General features: G+C 42.9%; 1 protein-coding gene across 3 annotated transcripts; it reads right to left on the reverse strand.

The window, feature by feature from the left end:
- Positions 1-2,311: 2,311 nt before the first annotated feature.
- Positions 2,312-22,454, reverse strand: LOC117876227 (interferon-induced very large GTPase 1-like). 3 transcript variants are annotated; one of them, XM_034768171.1, is made up of 8 exons: positions 22,376-22,454; positions 17,827-18,140; positions 16,220-17,098; positions 15,397-15,541; positions 12,558-12,859; positions 11,210-11,266; positions 9,540-9,611; positions 2,312-8,408 (listed from the first exon to the last, which is right to left on the reverse strand). In XM_034768171.1, the coding sequence occupies exons 1-8, from the start codon at positions 22,387-22,389 to the stop codon at positions 3,691-3,693; spliced, it is 6,501 nt and encodes a 2,166-aa protein (XP_034624062.1). In that variant the 5' UTR covers positions 22,390-22,454; the 3' UTR covers positions 2,312-3,690. The 3 variants fall into 3 exon arrangements, with proteins under 3 accessions (XP_034624062.1, XP_034624064.1, XP_034624063.1); XM_034768173.1 differs by lacking the exon at positions 11,210-11,266 and having other exon boundaries at positions 12,588-12,859; XM_034768172.1 differs by lacking the exon at positions 11,210-11,266.
- Between the last annotated feature and the right edge of the window lie 1,623 nt (positions 22,455-24,077).

Here is a 24,077-nt window from a genome sequence, read left to right on the forward strand (position 1 = left end):
GGAGGGGGCTGGTGGAGGGATTTTGGGAGGGGGTCAGTGAAGAATCAGTTTGTGACCCCCACGCCCCTCATGTCATGGGCCCTGACTGCAGTGCGCTGCTGTGTTTGTGCTGCACTGGGCCATGGAGCCGGCGCTGGGGCTCCCTGCTCACACTGGGGGGTCTGCGGGTTGGGCTGGGGCAGCCCGGGGGAGGGCAGGGCTGGTGCTACCATTAAGGCAAACTAGGCGGTTGCCTAGGGTGCCAAGATTTGGGGGCGCCAAAAAGTGGTGCCCCCAATTTTTTTTACAGCGTTCCTGGGCCGCTCCATTTCTCCTGCCTCCTAGGCTTGCAGCGCCAATCAGCTGTTTGGCGCCGCAAGCATGGGAGGGGAGGAGAATTAGAGCGGGGGCGGCATGCTCGGGGAGGAGGTGGAGCAGAGATGACCTGGGGTGGGGAGCTGCTGCATGGCTCTCCGGGGGCGGGGAGCTGCCGTGGGGGGGGGGCGCCTCAGGGCGGGGGGGGGGGCGTCCGCAGGGCTGTGGGGTGGGGGCGCAAGGTGGAAGTTTCACCTAGGATGCGAAACTTCCTTGCACTGGCCCTGGCGGAGGGACATGCCTTGTGGATCTCTGTCTATGTAAATCCTGAAAACATGGCACGGGGGCGCAGAGTCCTGGTCTGACTCATTAGCGAGGGAGCAGCATCCTCGGCCCAGCTCTCTGCTCCATAATGCTGCTGCGGAGCTGCCAGGGTTTGAGGGGAGCAGCCCTCCATGGGACAGCAGCTCCGTCCACCACAGATCCAGCTTCCTTTGCTGCAGGAAAACACCACAGGGTAAGGCTGAAGGAGGAGTGGGTGAGGGCAGATAACTGCATGGACCTGGAGGGTTACCCCATAGCTCTGGATAGCTCAGATACACTGTCCATACATTGAATTGTCTGAGGTTCCCTCATCACTAGATTCAGATGGAGTTTGGCAGTTGTGAGGATGGTTTATTATGGCATGCCATTAAATGGAGTGTGTGACTATGGTAGTGTTTCCCAAAGTGTATGGCACAACTCCCCGATGAAGGCATGGGGTTAAAAGACGAGTCCTGGGGGCACATACACATCTCAACTGTTCCCTAGTGTTCGCTTTCATTTTTTTAAAAAGTAAGTCTAGCTGTTATGGCTGCAGAGAAACCCATCAAAATGTGACTTGAAGGTAATTGATGATGCAGTGTTGTCTGTCTGAGTCTGCAGAGACCCTGAAGTAAGAGGTTGGAGAGGGGTGAAGTGCCCCTTTCATTTCAGTGGGGACTGACTCAAATGCCAGTGATGCTGTTTTAAAAGTCAGCACTGTGAACTATTTTGCTGCTCAAAGCATATAAGAAAGAGGAGGAAGTACATTATGAAGATCTAAAATATGGCTAGGCCTTTAACACTAGATGGCGGTAATAGTGAGTGGGGGGGAGAGGTAGTGTTTGATTTCAGTTTACTGAAGGGGGCCTCAGTTTTCAGAAGTTAAGGAAAGACTGGCTCATGGTGAATCTTGTATGGGATTTTGCAGTGATAAGGCTGATTTAATATAGGATGTTGTTATATGGAGTTTGACAATTATTAATGAATTTGCATGTTTTTTTTAAATATTCTTTTGTAGGCTTCAAACTGAGCCTCCAGTTTCACTGCTGAAATTTTGCATCCACAATAAATTGTGGCCCACAATTTTTTCCCACAAAATTGTTGGTACAATTAACTGAGGAAGCAAATTTTCACCTGCTAAACTGGAGGGTCAGTTGGAAAATCAGGTTAATAGTTACAGCTTATAAGAATCAGAAATACTTTTGGCCCTCTGGTGGGAAACAGGCTGGCTTACCAGCCCCACACTGCATAGTGCATGTGCACAGTTCCCCTGCCTGTTGGAATCTTCTCATTTATAGCCTGTTCTTGTCTGTGGTCTCTGAGTGCCTTCTGCACTTGTGAAGCTGGGGGTGGGGTAAACAAAATTTTCCTCACAGTAAATTGCAGTGATCAAGTGTGTGGTTCATGCAAAATTAATCAGTTGGACCAAACACCTATGATGCTGTTGGGAGAGTGATGAAGAAAAGGGTTGCCCCTGTATTATAAGGAACATGGAATTAGGCAAGAATGCTGAAATCCATGATAAATAATGGTGAAGAGTCAACATCCTGTTGGTGTGGGAAAGGGTAATGCATTATACTAAGGGGTCTATCCATCTCTCTCATTTGAAATTATCCCTTATCCCCATGAACTGTTCCTCTTAGGATAATTTTGCTGTAAAAAGTCACCTATGAACATTATAATGAATCAACATCCAGTGACTATAAAGCAAAGAATTGTATTAATTTTATTTTGTTCTTTTGTATAAGTTGTTTTGTCCTTATGCGATGATGAATTTTCAACAGTATTAAAGCAGTATGCAAGGCTAGTTCGCTAGTAGACATTAGTACCTGCGTCTAAAAGTATGGGTAACACTCTGACCCCTGGATTAATCAACAGAAATATATTACAAGAAGAAAATAAAACCCTTCATGTTTGAAGTAACCAGCTTTAAGCTTTTCTTCCCTGCCCCAACACGCGTTTTATCAAATTAATAATAATCACAGCAATAACTTGCCATTCTTTAATGTTTTCCATTAGAGAAATGAACATTATTGAATTAAGCATCATAACCCACAGAGAGGTGGGTCAGATTCATTGTCCCTTATTTTACAAAGGACAAACTGAGGCATAGGGAGGGATCGGGGAAGTGAAATTACCTAAAGTAACAGAGCAGGTCAGTGGCAGAGCTAGGCCAGAACCCAGGAATCACTATTCTCAGTACCTCTGGCCCACTAGCCCACATTCCCATCTCAGAACTAGGAAGAGAACCCACGTGTCCTAGTCTTTAGCCATCAAGACCATCCAGCCCCCGACAGATAGAGAAGAGAGAGTGAGGTGCTGCTCTGTGCCAGGAGCCCCTTCTTGTTAGACTTCTTTTAGAATCCTAGTTCTTTTCATTGGATTATTTTCAGCACTGGAACCCTGAGCTGCTCTACAAGTTACCGTCTAGATGGTTTATTCCACCCGTTACTTTTAGGAGCCTAGTCATCAGGAAACATGGTAATGGGGGAAGTGAGTAGATGGCATGAGCAAAGATGAGGAGACAGACCACAGGTGGGGGTGAACAGAGTACATGGAATGGAGGACAGAGATAGCACTACAAGTGAGCCATCAATGGAATGGGATTTGGTAATTTCTGATCATGGTACACTGTCCCAATTATAACGGGGGCCAGAAATGAATATAACCCTTTATCTGGAATGACACTGTCCAGCTTTTCTAATAAAACAGATTTTGTTGGGCAAAATACGATTACATGGTATGGTGTATCCTACCCTTTGAGTTTAGCTGCCTGGGTTAGGGTATGGATACTTGAATTAGTAGGAGAGTTGATCTGTTTTGGGAGTGAATTAATTGGTTATTGGATGTCACCTTGGCTCTGGTGAAATGTATCTGTGGTTTGAGCATTCAAAAGCCTAAGACTTGATTCTCTTACAATTAAAAAAAAAAGATTTTCATTCTGAAGTTATGAACGGTGCCTGATAGCTTCATAGATGAAATTACATATTTGTTTGAAGTTGGATTTTTTTCATGTCTGTTTTTAAATCAGAAGAATGTTCATTTTCCTGTCTGATCACATGTATATCCCATTTAAGCGGATTGTCTGCATGTTTATTTCATAGTAAATGCTTCCTTTAGGCTCTCCAGAGCCTGTTCTTTGGTTATTTTTTGCCAGTCTGCTGGGAGATTGGCTGGTTTAGCACCATACTCCTTAGCAAACTGTTGATTGAACTCCTTAAAAACAAATTTCCAGTAATCAGAAGCAGTAATGCTAGGATCTGGCTGAATGCGCCAATGCGGGTAATATTGACGATAATCTTTATAAGGATGATCCTTCCAATCTGTGTCTGAATTTCTAAATTCAGTGTTGGAAACCACATCAGAAGAACATAGAGAATAGGTAAGCTTTTCTGTTACCAGATTTTGGTATCTTCCTAGCCCTTGAGGACGATGTACTGATGCAAAATGCTCCTTATGATCCCCTCCTCCTGCTTCGCAGGGGACTTTACAGAACGGACACTGCTTCCCACAGCCAAACACTCGCTTGAAGATTTCATCCTGGGGCTTCAGTGGCAGATGGGAGAGCTTTGATTTAATTTCCAAATCTTTCAATTCAGCTAGTATTTGTTTCTGAAGATCAGGAAGGAAGGTTTGAATAAAAGTAGAAAATTGATCTGGATCTGCTGTGTTTTTAAACTGTATCCCCACCAAGCTATCCTTGGAAATGACTAGGTCCTTCTGCAGCACTTTACAAAAGTTGTTTAGAAAGGCTGAGACTGTCGTAACACTTTCATCTTCGGCTTTCTCCAGAGCATCCCTGACTTTCTTTATTATCGTGGATAGAATTTCTTCCTCCAGATCTTCCAAGTCCTCAGCCTCTCTGTAGTAATCTAATATGTGCCTCCATATCCAAGCTTTGACAAACTTTTCATAGTTGAGAATGTATTTCACATAGTTGTTGAAGTTCCCATCTTCTAACAGCGTCTTCTGCACAGTGAACTGGAAAAAGCTCCGGCTGGCATATTCAATAGACTGTCCGCTGCTGAGAATGTCATCCACTATTTCCAGTCCGAGTCTTTTGCTAACATAATCCATTAAGGCAGGTTTGAGACACTGATCACAGAACTCCTTGGCTCTATTTTGTCGGGCATCTTTTTCCAAGTAATGGTCTCGAAATGTAGAGAAATACTGAGGTTTCAGCTTCTCCAGTCGTTGCTGAGGATCATTTTCCTTGAGAAAATCTTCATGCATCTTCTGAAATGCATGAGCGGCTTCCCCCAAAATGTGAAGTTTCAGATCAACTTCAAAGCAAACAGAAGTCTGCAGTTTTTTCACTTCCTCCTGTTGAAGTTTCTCATTGATCAAATGCAACAATTCTCTGCAATAGGTTTCATCATAGTCTGCCTTGGAATAGACTCTCTCTTCAATGTAACTATTACATTGGGCCATCAAGGATTCAGCAAGTTTTTCTATTTTCTGTGACCGTTTTTTTGTAAACCAATGTTTCACAGCTGAGGTAAATGAAAAGTCTAAATATTCAGTTCTCATTGTGAAAGAGTTAATTCTATAATTCATCAAGCTTCCTGCTTTTTGTATCTTCTGATTGACAGAACTCCCTCTGTTATCCAGGTCTTTTCTCAGATGGAACTCTATATCTTCATGAATTTCATGTTTCTGTAAACAAATGGGCGATAATTCTGAAAATGTTTCTTTCCACATTTTTTCAAATTCCATTTCCAATTCTTTATTTTCCAACTTACTTTCTTTTCTCCTGCATTGGTCTAAAAGCATGTCCACTTTCCCTTCAATTACTTTCATGTACTCAGCCTGGATATTGGCTATCTTGTGCTGGCCTTTTTTAATGTGAATGGCTTCCTTACATTTCTTAAATGAATAACTTTCCAGCTCAGTTTTCAGGCTCTTTGCACTTCTGATAAAATCTTCCCTGTACTTTTCTATCAGATGCAGATTTGCTGCCCCGCTTTCAAAATATTGTTTTAAAAGCTCCAGAATTCTCTGTTCTCCACACAGTAGTTTCTGTTGCATTTCATATTGTGACTTATCAGCTTCTAGTTCATCAGGAGAAAGATTCTGAATGACAGTTTCTTTTTCAGTTATCCAGAGGTGCATTTCCTTGCGGAAATCCCATTCCCACTCAGAATATTTCACAGCCAGCTGGTTATAGGCTTCAGCTATGAGGCTGTTTCTAAAGCTGAAGATGAAGTTCTCATGTTTGACAGCATTCCACAGACTCTTGACCCATTCAATAAACTGTGGAATGTCCTTGGGGGTTCTTTTAAGTGAGCGGTTCTTTATGAATTCAAACAGATACCTCTTTAACTCATACACTTTTTCACTGTATCCCATATTCACCGGAGCCATGGGAGGGACTCCATGCCACAGCCCAGGGATGTACCAATTGTGTTTTTCCAGATCATACTCCATGATATCAGAAAATTTTATTTCCTTGTTTAGTTTTTCCATCTTTGCTGCAGCTTTGATCATTTCATTCAGCTGCTCCAGGAGGTGTTTCCTGTCCCTCATGTTTTGTTCATGTGCAGACACATCACTGACGTTCTGATGCACAAACTGGCAGTTTGGCTTATGCCCTATTTTTTCCATTCTGAGAAATGCATGGACCACAATTTGCAGAATATCCTTCATTTCGGTGGCGTTCTCCATGGCCATGTTAACAATGGTTATGTCACTCAGTCCAATCACCAGTGTGGCCAGCTCATTGTCATGTTGATAACTGTCCTCCAGCTTGGCCAATTCAGGGGCTTTCAAGCCTTCTGTGTCTATCACCAAGATGAAATCACAGCCCAGTTCCTTTTTTAAGATCTCTGTAACTTGAATGAGCAACATGAAGGCTCCTCGTGTACATCGGCCACTGCTCACTGAAAACTGCAGGCCGAACATGGTGTTGAGGAGGGTGGATTTCCCAGTGCTCTGCACTCCCAGCACTGTTAGAACCAGCATTTTGGACCTTCCCCTGAGCTTGGCATGGAGCTGGGTCAGAACATCTGTCACCCACTGCAGTGGGATGTTGGATGCATCTCCATCAATCAGCTCAATAGGAAACCCTTCCAGCATCAGGTCAGCTGCTATGCCTGGGAGATGGCTGAATTGTCTTCTACTTTTTAGAATTTTGCCTTCTTTAACCATTGAGTGTTCAGCCTCATAAAACTGCCCCAACTCACGCATGAAATGCTCAACCCCTAAAGACGTGGAAGATATTAATTTATCTAGTTCTGCCAGCCGTTTGGGGTCATCTCCTAAAGACTTGCATTTCTCTTTGTATTCAGCCCGTAGTTTAGAAAGATTCCCCCTAGCAATGTGATCCAGCTGAAATTTCATCCATTTCAGGAAATAATGTTTTTCTAATGGAAGTAGATGTTGTATTGCATCAATGAATTGAGTCAAACCATCAGTAAGGTCACATTTATTCTGTTGGTTACGTAATTCCAACGTTTTATCTTTCAGCTGAGATTTATATTTCTCAGCAGGGATATCCCCCTGCCTTCTCATTCGGCACATTTCTTTTTCCACTTTAGCCAGGCTTTTCCATAAGTCCCCTTGGAGCCTCAGCATTTCTTGTTTGTAATATGCCACATCCTTTATTTCTGTGGTGATTTCTTTAACGCAGTTGCTCGCAGTCTGACATTCCACACGGTCTTCATCTATTTGGATTCCTAGTTCACGCGCTATCACAGCCATATCTTCTATACCTGTCCTCTTGGGAGAAGAGTTCATTATGCTTTGTATGGTGGACTGCAGCTTTTCCACAAATTTTGCTTTATTTGTGCTGCTATCTTTCATCAGCATATGTGAATTTTTCAGTTTCAGCACAGGGGCTAATTTGTTAAGGAATGCCAGAGTTTCACTGGATTTCCCAGCCTGGCGGTTGAGAATGAAGTAGTATTTAGTTGTGGATTCTTTCAAAGATGATAATAGAGTGTACTCCCTTTCAGTGATGTTTTCAGCAAATATGAACACAGCTGAGGAGACCTCTGTTAAAAAGCTAAACTGCAGCCAGTGCGATTCAATGTCTCCACGTAGATTTGTAACTGCAACAGGTTCTGAGAAAAGATCCAAATTCTTCCTCCCACCAGGGAAAAACCAGGAAATTTCTATCAACCCATCTGCGATTTCACGAGGGACGTTCCCAGATGACAAATCCTGATGGATAAAGAAATCATGGTGCTGCTGGGAGGGGCTGAGAACTTCATTGAGGAGTTTGGACTTGGAGAAGCTGCAGCTCCCCATCCGCACAAAGGAAATGGTTGGCATTGCTGTGAGCACCAGGCTCTCCTCCCTGAATCCCCTGCTCTCTGCCAGGGAGTGCGGCCTCCACTTCCTCACAATGTCCCTCATGGCCCACAGCATTAGGGTGCACTTGGGGGTGTCAAGAGAAGGTAACAGCAGAGGGAGGGCAAACTGGCACATGGACATTTTGGACAGGATCTCCTGCTGTAGGAAGCTGTCTGAACAAAGCAGAACAGCACAGAGAAGATCAAGTGGATTCACAGAGACTTTAGTGTCAGAGTCACTAAAAAAGAAAATTTGTTCATCGATACCTTGTTCCTCCTCATCCACCCTGGTTCCTTGATCATGAGGTGCCCCACACCTAAAGCTTGTGCTTCTGGCTGTCACATTCAAAGCCATGACCTTCCTCAGGAAATGCCATGGTAAATCTCTTAATTTTCGAGGAGTCCAGTCCTTTAAACTTCCTGAGTTGATTTCCAGGACATCATTCATCCTGAGCTTTCTGCTTTCATACTTCTGTAATTTTAACTTGGAAAGAACTTCTCTGAATGCTTTTCTTCTCTCTGTGGAAAAGTGTTAAAATATGAACATAAATTTCAGAGCCGAAAATAGAGGGCTGAATTATCTTATTTGCAAAGGCCACTTGTGCTACCTAGGTGGTGGGAAATGGCCTGAGAGAACCTGTGTAGAATTCCTCCCGAGTAGGAGAACTCTCAACTTGTGGCAAGTTGGCAGAAGTGGCTCCCAGCCCCCAAATCCCTAGCACAGGGAGACATAAGTGGTGTTGTGGAGTGGAGGAGTACTATATCTGATCCTCCCCTGGCATGAGGTTTGTTACAGACCTTGCATTAGTGGCATGAACTAGTGTAGGCCCCAGGCTGCTCTAATTTCCACAGGTTCTGGGATGTTGAGGATCAGGGAGATGTAACCGGCTCCCTGCCCTGACCACTCCTCACTACCTCTGAGTTGCAGTGGGATGCAGTGGAGAAGCAGGGTCATTGTGATTTTTGTGATATTGTTTGGCAATTGTTGATTGTGACACTAGGGTAGTGATGTAAAGCTGTAATTAGAGGATGGCAATACATAGAAGTGACAGATACATCAAGGAACTACACTTCTCATGCGCTTCAATAATTATTTAGATTGCTCTGTATTCTTAGTTTTCCCTCTGGTAGTGTGTTGCTGTTAACAGTCAACGATGGACATTAGTGATTTTTTTAATCTTGCCCATGTTCCCAACCTTTCTTCGTTCCTCTCCCATAAAAATGATTTATAGGGACATATAGACAACTGCAGCCTCACCTGAGGACAAATCCACGTCTTCCATGATACAATGTGCTCTCTTCTTTGGAGAGTCGGGGGTCATAATACCACTCACAAATCAGGCCTTCTCACAGCTCACTGCTATATGCAGCTGCCTTTGTGCCTTCTAGTCTGATAATATGTACAGTGCATTACTAACATATCTATCCTGATACCCTCACAGTGGTATCTGAGGACTCCTGCATCTGCTACATCATTAATCCTGGGGTTTTAAATGGAGATGTTCTAAACCACTAAGGATTAAGGCTTAGTGTTTTTGTATGGATTATATTAGCTAAAATATTCAAAGCCATCATAAATCTAATAGTATTGTTAACTAATGAGATGCAATACTAATGACACATGCACATGGAAAATTATATGAGGACTACCTTTGGGAAGGTCTTTTTGCTTTTGTTCTGGGTCTTGCTGAATAGCAACTTCTTGCTCCCGAATTAAAGAATCTAGGAAGAAATCCAAAGGGAAATATATTATCACCATTTAATTACTAAGTCTCTATATTTACTGAGTAGCAGAAAAAAACACTGCTGAATGTCCTGAGTGCAGAGCTTGTCAGTGTATCAAGGACCATCAGGCAAGAAATAAACAATTTCATCAACACTCTACTAGAAGGAGATGTTTTGTATTTATCAGACCTTCCTTAGGGGAAAGGTGGGAAGGTGATCTGGGAATTTCCTCTTTTGTGAGACTTAAATTTGACTGCATAAAACCTTTGTTGTTTGTTTTTTTGTTTTGCTTACAGTAATTTAGAAATTAGGGTGAAAGAAGCCTTTTCAAACTCTTAATTTTAATCTAACTGTGTTGGAGTTTTTGCTTTGGTTGGACTATGAGAACATTACTCCAAAATTTGGACTTAAAAGGTCCATGGATGTTGGTTGTATATCCAGTTGCAGTTCAACTGGCTTGCCTCTTCTAACACTGACCTAATACTAAAAAGAACAGGAGTACTTGTGGCACCTTAGAGACTAACAAATTTATTTGAGCATAAGCATCTGATGAAGTGGGCTGGGCTGTAGCCCATGAAAGCTTATGCTCAAATAAATTTGTTAGTCTCTAAGGTGCTACAAGTACTCCTGTTCTTTTTGCAGATACAGACTAACATGGCTACTACTCTGAAACCTGACCTAATACTGTTATACTCAATTGTACAGAAACTGAACTTTAGGAAATAGTCTTGTAGAACTTGCAAAGAGGAGTCGACTGAAAATCTGAACATACAGTGAGGAAAAGCATGCTGGGAAGAAAGATGGAAATCTACTCATTTCTAAAACTTTTTGTGCTACTACCAGAAAAAATACGATCTTAACCAAAATATTTCACAGATTCAATGCTCAAATTAAACTTACAGAAATTAGTTGGTATTGTTAGGATAATAACCTCAGATTCTCTACAAAGTATGGTCCTGAACTGACAATCATAGTATTACCATATTGCTAATCATTTTGCTTTGAGTCACTACTCTCTCTCAGTGAAAATAACCAGAGAACTACTGTAACAGTGAGGGAAATACCACACTAACTTTAAAATCCTCAAGTGTTTCCTTTATTTAGCACTTTTTGAGTGGAACTTATTACTCTCCCTTCCCTCAAATTTAATGTGCACTACTAGGGCAAAAATGTCAATTTGTAAACCCACCTCTGCCTCTAAAAACTGTTCTGCTGCTGCCGTGGCTGACAGACAGCTCCCCACTCAGCAACTGGCTAAATATAGTTTCTCAATTATTATATTTATGGTTTGTATTGCAGTAGCATCTAGGATCCTCGTCTATAATTGGGGCCCCTATCTATTAGCACAGTGACTGATCCAGCTCCCGCTGAAGCCAGTGGAAAGGCTCCTATAGATTTCAATGGGATATGAATAAGGCCCTTAATGAAGCACTGTCTGGAATATATTTTTCTTCCAGTGTTATAACATTCAGAGAATTATACCAATAAATAGTAATATCTAGTAAAATTGTCAGAACTAGTTCGAAGGTAGTTACCATTATCATTTACAATAATGTGATACAGTAGCCAGCAGGAAGGGTTGTAAGAGGCAATACCTTTAGGAAGGTCTTTCTCTACCAGCTCTGGTACTTGCGGGGTGTCAACTTTCTCCTCTGGAATAAAACAATTTGGCAAGGGAGCCAAGAGGAAAACTGCATTAAGTGAAATTCTCTTTTCTACAGGTTCTTACACCACACTCATCACAGAAGTATCCGAGCACCTTCCAGCAATGCATTAAGCAGCACGATGCACCTCTGTCAATTGTTTGTTCTCTCGGCCTATCCCCAGAAGTGTGAGCAGGGGTGTGTTTGGTTTTGGATTTTTAAAAAGAAATATATATTAGAGAGCGCAAGGCCAATGAAAGACACCTTGCACTTTGGCCAGAAGTTGGTGAGGTTTGTGATGGTCCTTAGTTCCTGGGGGAGTTAATTCCACAGTCGTGGGTCAGCCCCTAAAAAAGCTCTGTTCCAGTTTAATTACATCTGTCACTGAATAGAAAAATAAGGTCACTCTCTGCTTCCATTGACAAAGAAATGAGACGGGGAGTTCTTTTTCTCTGAAGATTATACATTTTTTCTAGGTTATGTGAGATGGACATAAGGGTCTGCGATTTGGCTAAATTCCCTAAAAACCCCCACACTGAGATTGTCCTAAGGGCAGACCCTCCAGGGATCTCCTTGTTCTACCAAGAACAGAAATATTCAGAGACAAATTGATAGGAGGGGCTGCTGGTGTTGGGTTATTTTGGTGTTGATATCAAAGTGCTTTCTGCCACTGATGTATAGGATTTGGTATAAGTCCTATTAACGGAGTCATGATGCATAAATTATCCGACAGTGAAGTGGGAAGATAGCACCTTTCTCTCTGCAAGGTGCAAAACATTAGAGTACAGGGGATGGAGGCAGTGAGAGGTATGAGATCTATACACTCATATGAGAAGCTCTCATAAAACTTTTTTAACAAAGTCTGAGCTGTGTATCTAGGATTGAGTTAAGACTGACAGAATGACAGATTATGATGGTCTTCTCAATTAATTCTCCATCAGAAGATAATGTTGTTGTATATTGAATATGTTATCTTTGGGCCTGTCTACACTACAGATATTCACTGAATATGGATCCATCTTCTAAAATGGTTTATTCCATGTGCAATTCATATCTACACACAACAGGGTTAATGTATGGTTCCTCACTGTGTGGGTTACCTAGCCGGCCTGCTTGTGAGCTGGGTTGAAAACAACTGACAGAGTGTAGCCAGGACTTAACATTGTTCCTTTGCTGCATAGACATTTACATTAAAATATATATTTCTTAATATAGATCTCTGATTGGAAATGTGGACATATTCAATTTTATGGCTATCACATTCTTTCCTTATGAAAAATAAAAATAAAATACAACTCACCATAGCTTAAATATAAATCCTGATCTATACCTGGAAATACAATTTCTAAACACTCCAGAAATTGCTGGCAGGATGATTCCCCCTTTTTCTGTATCAGAATCAACAATTTTCTTATTTTCTTCTTGGGATCCTCCTCTGTTTTATCCAAGGTATTGTACTCCTCCTCTGTGACAATGGATTGGGAGAGTAATTCATCCAAGATGAGTTCTAGGTTTTTTTGAAGAATTTCAATTAACCTTTTTCTTTTGTTGCGTATAATCTCTGAGGGTTTTTCACCAGCAGATGTTTCTAAATCACAAGTCCTAGGACAGAAAAGATTTTTTTTTTTAAATATAAAGAAAAAGGAACAGGATTTGTGAAGCAGCCGTGGTTAGCTTTAATATACTTAGTCTTGTAGCATTCTTGGAACATTAGCAGGTAATCTGCAAGTTAAACAATTTGAGATGGAGAATAAACACATTTTCTCCTAAAACGTTTGAGTTGAAAATTGTCACTTCAATTGAAATTTTCCTCTTCTTCAAGTTTGAAAATAAAAGTTGACTTTTTTTCTCTGAAATCATCGGGGGGGGGGGGGGGGGACGCTTTCACTTTTTACTTTTCTTCCACTTTTGTCCAATTGGATTTTTTTTAAAATTAAGATAAAATAGAATTTTTTCCACCCAAACAAAACAAAAAGGTTCATGACAAATTTAAAATACTAACAACAAGGAGTCTGGTGGCACCTTAAAGACTAACAAATTTATTTGGGCATAAGCTTTCGTGGGCAAAAACCTCACTCTTCAGATGAGGTTTTTTTACCCACGAAAGCTTATGCCCGAAAGCTTATGCCCAAATAAATCTGTTAGTCTTTAAGGTGCCACCGGACTCCTTGTTGTTTTTGTGGATACAGACTAACATGGCTACCCCCTGATACTTAAAATACTAAAAATCTTTTGTTCTCCCCACCATGCAACATGTTCATTTCAACCTGCTGTGCTTTTGAACAGAATACTTCTGTGCTAGTTGCTCTATCTAGTGTTCAAGGCTTGTATTACACCATCAAAACTGCTATATATTTAAAAGCCAATGATCCTCAGTATAACTATATTTTGTAGATAATCCCTGCTCCAAAGAGCTTTCAGTTTATTTTTGGGTATTGTACAGCACCGAGCACATATACTGTCAGTTGTAAACAAGTAGGTACTATATTTTGTATCTTGTCTTTTATATGAACTGTATTCCAAGTGCATTACAGTTTTAAATACTGTAATAAAACTATAAAGTTAATATAAAGAAAACAGGGGAAGATAGAATTGAAATGTTTAGAAACAGGGAAAAAAAGAGAGATTTTCAGATAAGATCTTAAAACAAGTGAAACCTTGATGAGGTAGAAAGTTGCTGGGTGTTCCAGATGGTAGGGACTTGCAGAGAGAGAGAGGCTCTTGCATCACTATACCGTGATTATGGCGGCTGCTAGATGCACAAAAGGATGTAGAGGAAGACAGAGGTTTGAAACATATGGATGGTGGTTCTGAAATGGAACCTGAAATAAACAAGGTGCCAGCGGAACTGTCTGGGAATAGGTATAAGTTAGACATAGATCTGTGGACATTTGAGAAGTCATCAGGGGCATCAGGCACACTGTATGGAGGAGTCCGGGGAGGTGAGATTAGAGGAGGGAACTGCCATTGCCCAGGCAAGAGGAGATGGACATCTAAATGGGAATCTCAACAGAGGAGGAATCTTAGGGAGGCCATAGAGGGAGTGTCAGTATCCCAAGGGAGAAGAGATGGTGGCCTGCCTGGGACCTTATAGAGCGAGGAGCTGGGACTCAAACCAGTCATTGTTGAGGAAGCTGCAAAAGTGTAGGCAACAAAAAATAAGAGGCTTTGTTCACATGCCTGGTTTAAATCCTGGGTGCATCATACAACTTGGAACAAAGTGAAAACCAGGTTTTGTATGGAGAGGTTTGTTCAGCTGTAATATTGACCCTGTTAACTGTCTAATAAATATTTTACATAGGGCTGCTGGGGCCACACAAATGTGTTGACTCATTGGTACCCAATGTTACTTGTACAGGAAGCAAAATGGTGTCAAAATAGGATATAACTTTTGAATCACTATGGGCCAATTCTTCTGCCTAGTGCACAGGTCTAGCAAATGGGCTGTGGTGGTCTGGGCAATGGGAGCCTTCTACAGACTGATTCAGGCCACCAGTAGACCCCAGAGCAGCTGCATCTCTCTGGCCACCTGTAGACCCCAGAGCAGCTGCATCTCTCTGGCCACCTGTAGACCCCAGAGCAGCTGCATACTTCTGGCCACCAGTAGACCCCTGAGCAGTTGCATCCCTCTGTCCAATGCAGCAGATCTCTGTTGCTGTGGATGCACCACCCCATCTCTACCCATGGAGTACTAATCCACAGCATGTGGGGATTGCAGACCTCCTGTTGAGTGATCTTACCACATCCTTCCCCTGCACAGTAGAACTACACCTGCTCTGTTGTATGAAGGGCCTTCTATGGTTCTTTCTCAGGTTGGAGGACTTGGCTGTATAAGAACTTATACATTGGTGGCACTATAATTGGGGCTGACAAAGCACGTGGATTTTTAGATTCAAATTCTGCTCATTTACATCCTTGTGAATCCAGAGAAACTTCACTGGCATAACCATGGATTTACTCTGGTGTGACTGAGATCAGAATCTGGTCCTAACCACACTGACATCAGGGGTATTTTTCTGGATTTACACAGGGGTGACTGAAACCAGAATTCAAGTCTACTACTGAGATTTTCACAGTAGTGCAGGAAATCTCGGAATAGTCTCTAATCACAGCTCATTATAACTGTTCAGAGACATTACCCTTTGGCTGGTGTTCTTGATGGAGTGGCTCCCTCTGGTTCCTTCCCAATAGTCCTCGCTGCCAACAGGTCACCAGCTGGTGCTGACTCCGGCATGTTTCTCCAAGGTCCGATAAGTTCATTTGGGGCTTGTAGGAACAATTGTTCTGGTTCCAGAAAGTAAAGGGTTACATTTCAGAAAGACAGTTTATTAATCTTAAAGATTCCTAACATATCCTCACAAAAGCCTTTTTAAAACCTACACAAAAGCCTATAATCTATGACCTCTCTAAGGTCATGTATTTGTAACTGTCTTGTTGCTTCTAGTCCAATTAACATTAATCAGATGAGAATAGGGCATGACATGAGTTAGTTACAGCAGGTTTATTTATAACAGAAAATATGAGATTCACAAGCATGTCCCAGTTAGCAACTTCACTTTTCATTGTAGGTGTTTGCAAGCCCATAGTGTGTGTGAGTGTTGACCTACTGTACCTAATACTGCTGAGTTTCTTTCCTTGTCTAATTTGGAAGCTTCTGTCTGGTAAAACCATAGTGCTGAATCTCATACAGTATGTGTTCGTATGATGGGTAAAAAAGGGAATGTGTTGTCACAGACTAAAGGATTCTAAAGGTGATTATTTTAGAAAGTCTCTCACCATTGTATCTGCAGATATAGTGTAATACCGTGCAGACAGGGTGGATGACACCTTAAATGTTTCTTAAACATGGTATGTCCCAACCCCAACTGCCTTATTCTGGCTAACCCTCATTGATTTCATTGGGAGCTTTGGCAGGGCACAAGGCCTAAAGGTTAAATCCCAAAATGTTGAGGATAAATAAACCTTCAGAATTCTCTTTCTCTGAAGTCAGGGGGACTTTTGGGCTCTTCGCTCCTTTCCCTTTCCCTTTCTCCGAGGTTGCAGAAGCTTCTAGGATCTCAGATTCCTTCCCCTTTCCTGAGGATGCAGTGGCTTCTGGGATCTCTGCTCTATTTCCTTTCTCTGAGGATGCATCGGATTCTGGGCTCTCAGCTTCGTTCCCTTTCTCTGAAGATGTGTTGGGTTCTGGACTCTCAGATCTATTCTTTTTCTCTGAGAATGAGTTGGGTTCTGGGCTCTCAGCTCTGTTTCCTTTCTCTGAGGATGTGTTGGGTTCTGGGCTCTCAGCTCCGTTCCCTTTCTCTGAAGATGTGTTGGGTTCTGGGCTCTCGGATCTATTCTTTTTCTCTGACAATGTGTTGGGTTCTGAGCTCTTGGCTTTATTCTTTTTCTCTGAGGATGTGTTGGGTTCTGGGCTCTCAGCTCCGTTTCCTTTCTCTGAGGATATGTCGGGTTCTGGGCTCTCAGCTCTGTTCCCTTTCTCTGAGGCTACGTCGGGTTCTGGGCTCTCAGCTCCGTTCCCTTTCTCTGAGGATGTGTCGGGTTCTGGGCTCTCAGCTCTGTTCCCTTTCTCTGAGGATATGTCGGGTTCTGGGCTCTCAGCTCCGTTCCCTTTCTCTGAGGATGTGTCGGGTTCTGGGATCTCAGCTCTGTTCCCTTTCTCTGAGGATGTGTCGGGTTCTGGGGTCTCGGCTCCGTTCCTTTTCTCTGAGGGCTCAGTAGCTTCTGGGCTCTCAGGAAGATTCTTTTTCACTGATGATACAACCATTTCTGGATCTTCTGGTCCATTCTTTTTCTCTGAGAACACTGCAGCTTCTGGATTCTCAGTTCCATTATTGGGATCTAAAGATTCAAAAAACAATATCAGATAAAATCCTATTCAGATTCTTCAAGATTCTTGATATTCTGGTGTTCTTGACACTAGACTTCAATTTTCCTTCCTTCCAAAATTACACCAGAGTATTTGGAGATAGCACACATCAATAGTAACACAACATAAGTGCAAAGAAGAGATAATATAATATAATTTCTAGAAAGTTCTGAGAGTCATGGGCAGATGAGATGTGATCTACTTTTATATCAAATGAGCACATTGCTTTGATATATTCTTCAATTATCCACTGGGGATTTCTTTTAAATAAAAAAGTAATTTATGATAGAGATCCAGGAATGAAACCCTTAAAAGAAATAAACTAGGCTTTTACATTGTCCGTTAGGAAAAATCTAACAGGATTTATCAAAGGGTTTTTAAGAAATGTAAAGCATCTGGACTCCTGAGATCAAATTCTGCCTAGGCTACAAGTGAAAATGAGTCTAGTAACCTGATCCCATCCTGCTCCACTGTAAAAGATTAGACAAAGATATAATAGATGGAGTGATGGATATGAACGGCTGTTTGGAAGATGACTCTCTTTTAAATTATACAGGATGGTTCAAAAAATCTATAGAAAGGTGTTCGTTCTGTATGAAATTGTAGAAGATTTTTCCTTAAGAGGAGGATCATTCTTTAGAGATAATCTGAAATATTATTTGATCTTAAAAAAATCCACTAGAAAGAAAATTTTACTCACCGTCTTCTAAATACTCAGAAATTGATTCTAAGCCTGGAAATGTGTGTTGCAGGTTTTCCAAACAATCTAGAAATTGCTCATGGGCCGATTCTCCCTTTTCGAGTACTGTTTCAATCAGTGTCACTATTAGCTTCTGTGGATCGTTTATTTGACTCAGTGTGAAGTACTCTCTCTCTGTAATCAGGAGATGGGCATCTACAGCACTCAAGACAGCCTCTGGATCTGTTTGAAGAACATCTGTTAGTTTTCTTCGGGCCTTTCGTATAATGTCTGAGGGCTTCTCATTGGCAGCCATTGCTTCCAAATCGCAAGAGCTGGAATCAAACAACAATAACCACAAAAGAGCATTCTAAGACAGGTCACATTCAGAAATTGATCTTTACAACCGTAAAGGGTGAAAAGGTCTTCATTTTTTTTTAAATGAAAGCTTTCATTCTGAAGAGTTTGTAAATGGCACAAAGCTATGGCTTTGATTCTGAAGGTCCAGGTTTAATTTGCACTGATGACTGTGGTGCCTGCATGTATGCTTATTTACAAATGACAGCTCCGCTAGTAGGTAAACTCCTCTGGTTGTCAGACACTTGGCATGAGCTTTATTTTAGGAGTACACTTAACATTTAGATTGGCATAGCTATGCTGACCTAACCCCTGGTGTAGATGCAGCTAGGTGGATGTAAGAATGCTTCGTTGATCTAGTTACCATTGCTCAGGGAGGTGGAATTCCTACAGCGATGGACAAACCCCTTTTGCCACTGTTGGCTGCATCTACACTGTGGGGTTATTGTAGCATAGCTATGGCATCGCTGTCCTCATAGTGTAGATGTGGCCTAACTTGGGGGATTTGTAGGTAAAATACCTTGTAAGCATGTGTGATCATGCGCCCTCTAGTGGCGTCCTCAACAAAGCTAAGAGTCTGTTATAGTTAACAGTTCCTTTAGCTTAAAGCAGGGGTCAGCAACCTTTCAGAAGTGGTGTGCTGAGTCTTCATTTATTCACTCTAATTTAAGGGTTCGCGTGCCAGTCATACATTTTAACGTTTTTAGGTCTCTTTCTATAAGTCTATAATATAGAACTAAACTATTGTTGTATGTAAAGTAAATACATTTTTTAAAATGTTTAAGAAGCTTCATTTAAAATTAAATTAAAATGCAGAGCCCCCCGGACCGGTGGCCAGGACCCGGGCAGTGTGAGTGCCACTGAAAATCAGCTCGCGTGCCGCCTTTGGCAAACGTGCCGCAGGTTGCCTACTCCTGGCTTAAAGAATAGAGTGCTGGAAGTGCCAGGTTTGATTCCCACTGATGAACGTGGTCTCCGTGGGTATGTCTATACTGGGATAGAAAAAATGCGGCTGGCCTGGGTCAGCTGACTCGAGCTTACAAGGTTCAGGCTCTGGGGTTGAAAAACTGATGTGTAGACAATCAGGCTCAGGTAGGAGTCTGAGCTCTAGGACCCTGCAAGGTGGGAGGATCCTAGAGCTCAGGCTCCAGTTTGAGCCCAAACATCTACACAGCATTTTTTCACCCCACAGCCCAAGCCCTGTGAACCCAAGTCAGCTAACCCAGGCCAGCTGTGGCTGCGCCGCGGGTCTTTCATCCCTGTGTAAACATACCCTGTATGTATGAAGCCATAGCCCCTTACCCAGAGATGAATGAACCAGAGGCTGTTGATCAAATTTTGTCCTCTGAAACAGGTGTAAGTAGGTCTAAGAGAGTCTTGTGTATAACAAGAGCCAACTTACATCACCTTACCTATCACCTCTGAATTTGGCCAAGGGTCACTGCAACCAAGAATTTACAATCCTACAGTTAGATTGTGCCCTTGTCCTGCTTTCCCTCTTCTCTCAAAATACTCCTCACTATAAGTAGTTGCACTATATGTACACAAGTTAGTAACTATACTACTTATGGAAGTAACTTATATAATGAACCCCTACAATGCTAACTGTGGATTGTATATTTGATTTCAATATTCGTAATTCAAAACTCATGCTGTTTGGGCTAGCCATTCAAACAGAAATAATACTATGTTAGTTATATAACTAACCAACAGAGTGAGAATGGGGAAACGTACAATTCAAATCTTGCTTTTAGTGAATAGCTGAGTTAAAACACTTGCTTTTCACAAGAATTGGTGCCAGCAAAGTGTCACTACTAGAATAGTCACAGAAAACTGAGAGCTTTGCAAATATAGTCAAATCAAAATCCACATGACTATTGAAAGAAAACATTTCCCAATAATGGACTTGAATCTCCTCTCACATTTGTACAATTGCCTGATCCAAAGGTCATTGAAGTGAATGGGAGTTTTTCTATTCACTGCTGTCGGCTGTGGTTCGGGCCCTAAATCAAGAATAACTCAATTCAAGTCAGTGTAGTCACACTGATTTTACACCAGAGTGAAAGCAGGATCAAGCCCACTGTCTCAAATCTAGTAACACTTGAGTTGGGACTCTTAGGGATTTGGTTCAGAGGGAGGAGGTCTGCACAAACACAGAGACAAGAATGTGCCAGTGCTGGGGATTTCCATGGCAATAACACCCAAATCTGTCATAACATATAATTTTTTTTAAATTGACCCTCATCACTCTCACAACCTAATCCAGTTCTGCTCTCTGACTGGACACCAGTCCGTTGTGATGGAATCCCATGTGCTGCTAAGCTGTCTTGGTTTGAGCAGTAATTGTTTGCTGTCCTAGCTCTGGGTTACTCCCTAGGTGCAGATCCTGTGTCTGACAGCCTTCTTGGCAATGGGACCTGCAGTTTGAATATCTAGACCCCCCAAACCGATGCCACAGCCCTTCCAAGCTCCCCAGTTGCTTAAACACATTCCCTCCTCAGTCCCACTGGCTGTGTGAGCTCTGGTTTCCTAGTTGCACGCTTCAGGGACAACGTGGCAGAAAAGCAAGGGAAACAGGCTCAGCAAAGGAATTTCTTAAACACACACACACACACACACACACACACACACTTGACTCATAAAATGCACAAAACAGTTACAGATCTATGGAAAACAACAACCTCCTGGATGTAAGCCCCCCGCCCCCCAGTCTAGTCTCACTCTTTTGTGATCCGCTGGGTTTTATCCTTGGCTTTAGCTAAGATCCATCCTGCCTTCACCCCTCCTTCCGGGGGTAAAACTGCAGCTGTCCCATGGGCCATGTTTTGAGAGGGGAGGAAAGTCCAGTCTCCCCCAACCCCCTTGCTGTGAAGACAGCCCATTCAGAGGCAAAGGAGAAGGCTCTGGCTGGTAGTAACCCCATTGTTTGACCCAGGGAGGGCCATTCAATGCGGAGGACCCCTTGATTGGTTTGTCACACTCTTCTAGACAGAGCTTCCAACTAGGTGTTAAATATCTGCTCCCGAATAGATGATCTAATTCACAGTGCCAGTTACAGTTACAAACAGGATCTCATAAAGTCAAATGGAAATCCCCAACAGGACACAGATATTCATAGATTCATAGATTCTAGGACTGGAAGGGACCTCGAGAGGCCATCGAGTCCAGTCCCCTGCCCGCATGGCAGGACCAAATACTGTCTCCAAATATTCTCCAAACTATCTCAGTCACTATCCGAGTTCTCAATAGCACACTGGAAACTAGTGAAAACAATCTGATAAGCAGGAACTGTATTATCAGCCGTTGCCTTTCTGAATACTGCAAAAGGTCCTTTTTCTAGATTAAAATCTTACTGCACTTGGTTATATAGATTTATCACAAGGGGACAAATTCTGCGCTCCTTTCTCAGTTTGTACTCTGTCCTTATTCAGGGAAACTCTTGATTTTAAAAAAAAAAATCATGATTGGATTTTTTTTCTAAAAGCTATGATCTAATCCAAATGGGAATTATTTCAGGGAAGTTATATGGCCTGTGCTGGGGTGGCCAAATCGTGGCTCGTGATCCGCCTGCGGCTCTTTTACAGTTAAAGTGCAGCTTTCGGAGCCCCCATTGCCCACCCCATTCTATGCCTACCAGACTGTTTGGGGGAGCTCGGGGCTTCTGCCACAAGGTGGTAGGGCTAAGGGCTTCTGCTCAATGAGCCCCCTGCCACACCCCGCACCCCTCCTGCACCCCAACCCCCTTCCCTGAGCCCCCTCATACACCCTGCACCCCTCCTCTGCCACAATCCCTTTCCCTGAGCCTGATCCTGCACACCGCACCCCCCCACACACCCTGCACTCCCTCCCACACCCCAACCCCTTGCCCCGGCCCTGAATACAATTTCCCCACCCAGATGTGGCCCTCGGCCCAAAAAGTTTGCCCACCCCTGCCCTAATCCCACCACCCCGCCACAGGGCTGACGCCCCGAGCCCTGGCAGGCATGCCCCGGCTCTCGAACTTCTGAAGATTGTTGTATGTGGCGCAGAGGGACAGTAAATTTTCCCATCCCTGGCCTGTTCTATACAAGTCAGACTAGATGATCACAGTGGTCCCTTCTGGCCTTAGAATCTCTTAATTAAATGAATCTGGTAAAATACGAGAGAAAGTTTCAGGATTTACCCCACTGATCTTGATTAGAATTAGTCCCCTGGAATGAAGAATCGTTCCTACCTTCCATTCCCCATTAGAATCAAGAGAGTGATGAGATGTCTGCTGCCAGTGAGGTTTCTTATCTCATTCCTTACGTGAAGAGAGGGAGAGTGGAGTAAACGAAACTGAAACTAAGTGCTGGGAAAGCAGCCAAGTGGAAACCTGGTTGGCATTCTAAGGAATGAATTTCAGACAAACCATCCAAATGATCTTCCTCACGAATGAGACTGAGACCTTTATTGACAATAAAAGTGCCCCAGCTAGGGGCAGCAACCCCAAAGAAGCTCATAGGGTACACCACAGAGATACCAGCCTGCTCTGCAGAACATAGTGTAGGGGATAATCCAGCATCCCCGCACCAATAATCCAGGTTAAGGGGGTGGGTAGGAGGGAGAGCTGGATATGACCAGGTCCAGGTGCCACGTTGAAGGGCTCATTGTAAATACACACACACACAGATCTTTTAGAGTAACTGGATCTAATAGATTGTTTCCATCTCTTATCTTTGAGACTTACACCTCTACCCCGATATAACGCTGTCCTCGGGAGCCAAAAAATCTTACCGCGTTATAGGTGAAACCGCTTTATATCGAACTTGCTTTGATCCACCGGAGTGCGCAGCCCCCCCTCCCGGAGCACTGCTTTACCGCATTATATCTGAATTCGTGTTCTATCGGGTCGCGTTATATCGGGGTAGAGGTGTACTTTAAAATCATTTATACTCTGAAATGTGACTCTGTAAAAGGGCACTGTAGGCTTCAGAACTGGTTTTTTCAGGGACTCCAGTGCAAATTTAAGAACTTCAGAATGGCCAGACTGGGTCAGACCAATGCTCCATCTAGCTCAGTGTCCTGTCTGTCGACAGTGATCACTGTCAGAGGCTTCAAAGGGAATGGATAGAATAAGGCCTTGGCTACACGGCTCCTTTACAGTGCTGAAACTGTCTCACTCAGGGGTGTGAAAAAACACCCCTCTGAGCGATGCAAGTTTCAGCGCTCTAAAGTGGCCGTACAGATAATGCACCAGCGCTGGGAGCTATGCCCCTTGTGGGGGTGGGGTTTTTTATGGCGCTGGGAGAGCTCTCTCCCAGCACTGGTGCCACGATTACATAGCCACATTAAAGTGCTGCTGCGGCAACGCTGCTATAGCAGCGCTTTCACGTCGGCTGTGTAGACAAAGCCAAAGTGATCCCCTGTCATCTAGTTCCAGCATCTGGCAGTCAGAGGCTTAGGGCCTGGGACCCCAGAGCTTGGGGTCGCATCCCTGACCATCTTGGCTAACAGCCATTGATGGACCTATCCTCCCATGAATTTATCTAGTTCTTTTTTAAATCCAATTATATTTTGGCCTTCACAACATCCCCTGGCAACTAGTTCCACAGGTTGACTGTGCCTTGTGTGAAGAAATATTTCCTTTTGTTTGTTTTAAACCTACTGCCTATTAATTTCATTGGGTGACCCCTGGTTCTTGTGTTATGTGAAAGGGTAACTAACACTTCCCTATTCACTTTCCCCACACCATTCATGATTTTATAGGCCTCTATCATTTCTCCCCTTAGTCATCTCTTTTCCAAACCGAACAATTCCAGTCTTTTAAATGTCACCTCAGATAGAAGCTGTTCCCAATCCTTAATCATTTTTGTTGCCCTTCTCTGTACATTTTCCATTTCTAATATCTTTTTTGAGATGGGGAAACCAGAACTGCACACAGGTATGGGAGAACC

This window comes from Trachemys scripta, chromosome 4 (genome assembly GCF_013100865.1).
Source record: "Trachemys scripta elegans isolate TJP31775 chromosome 4, CAS_Tse_1.0, whole genome shotgun sequence".
NCBI classification, from domain to species: Eukaryota; Metazoa; Chordata; order Testudines; family Emydidae; genus Trachemys; species Trachemys scripta.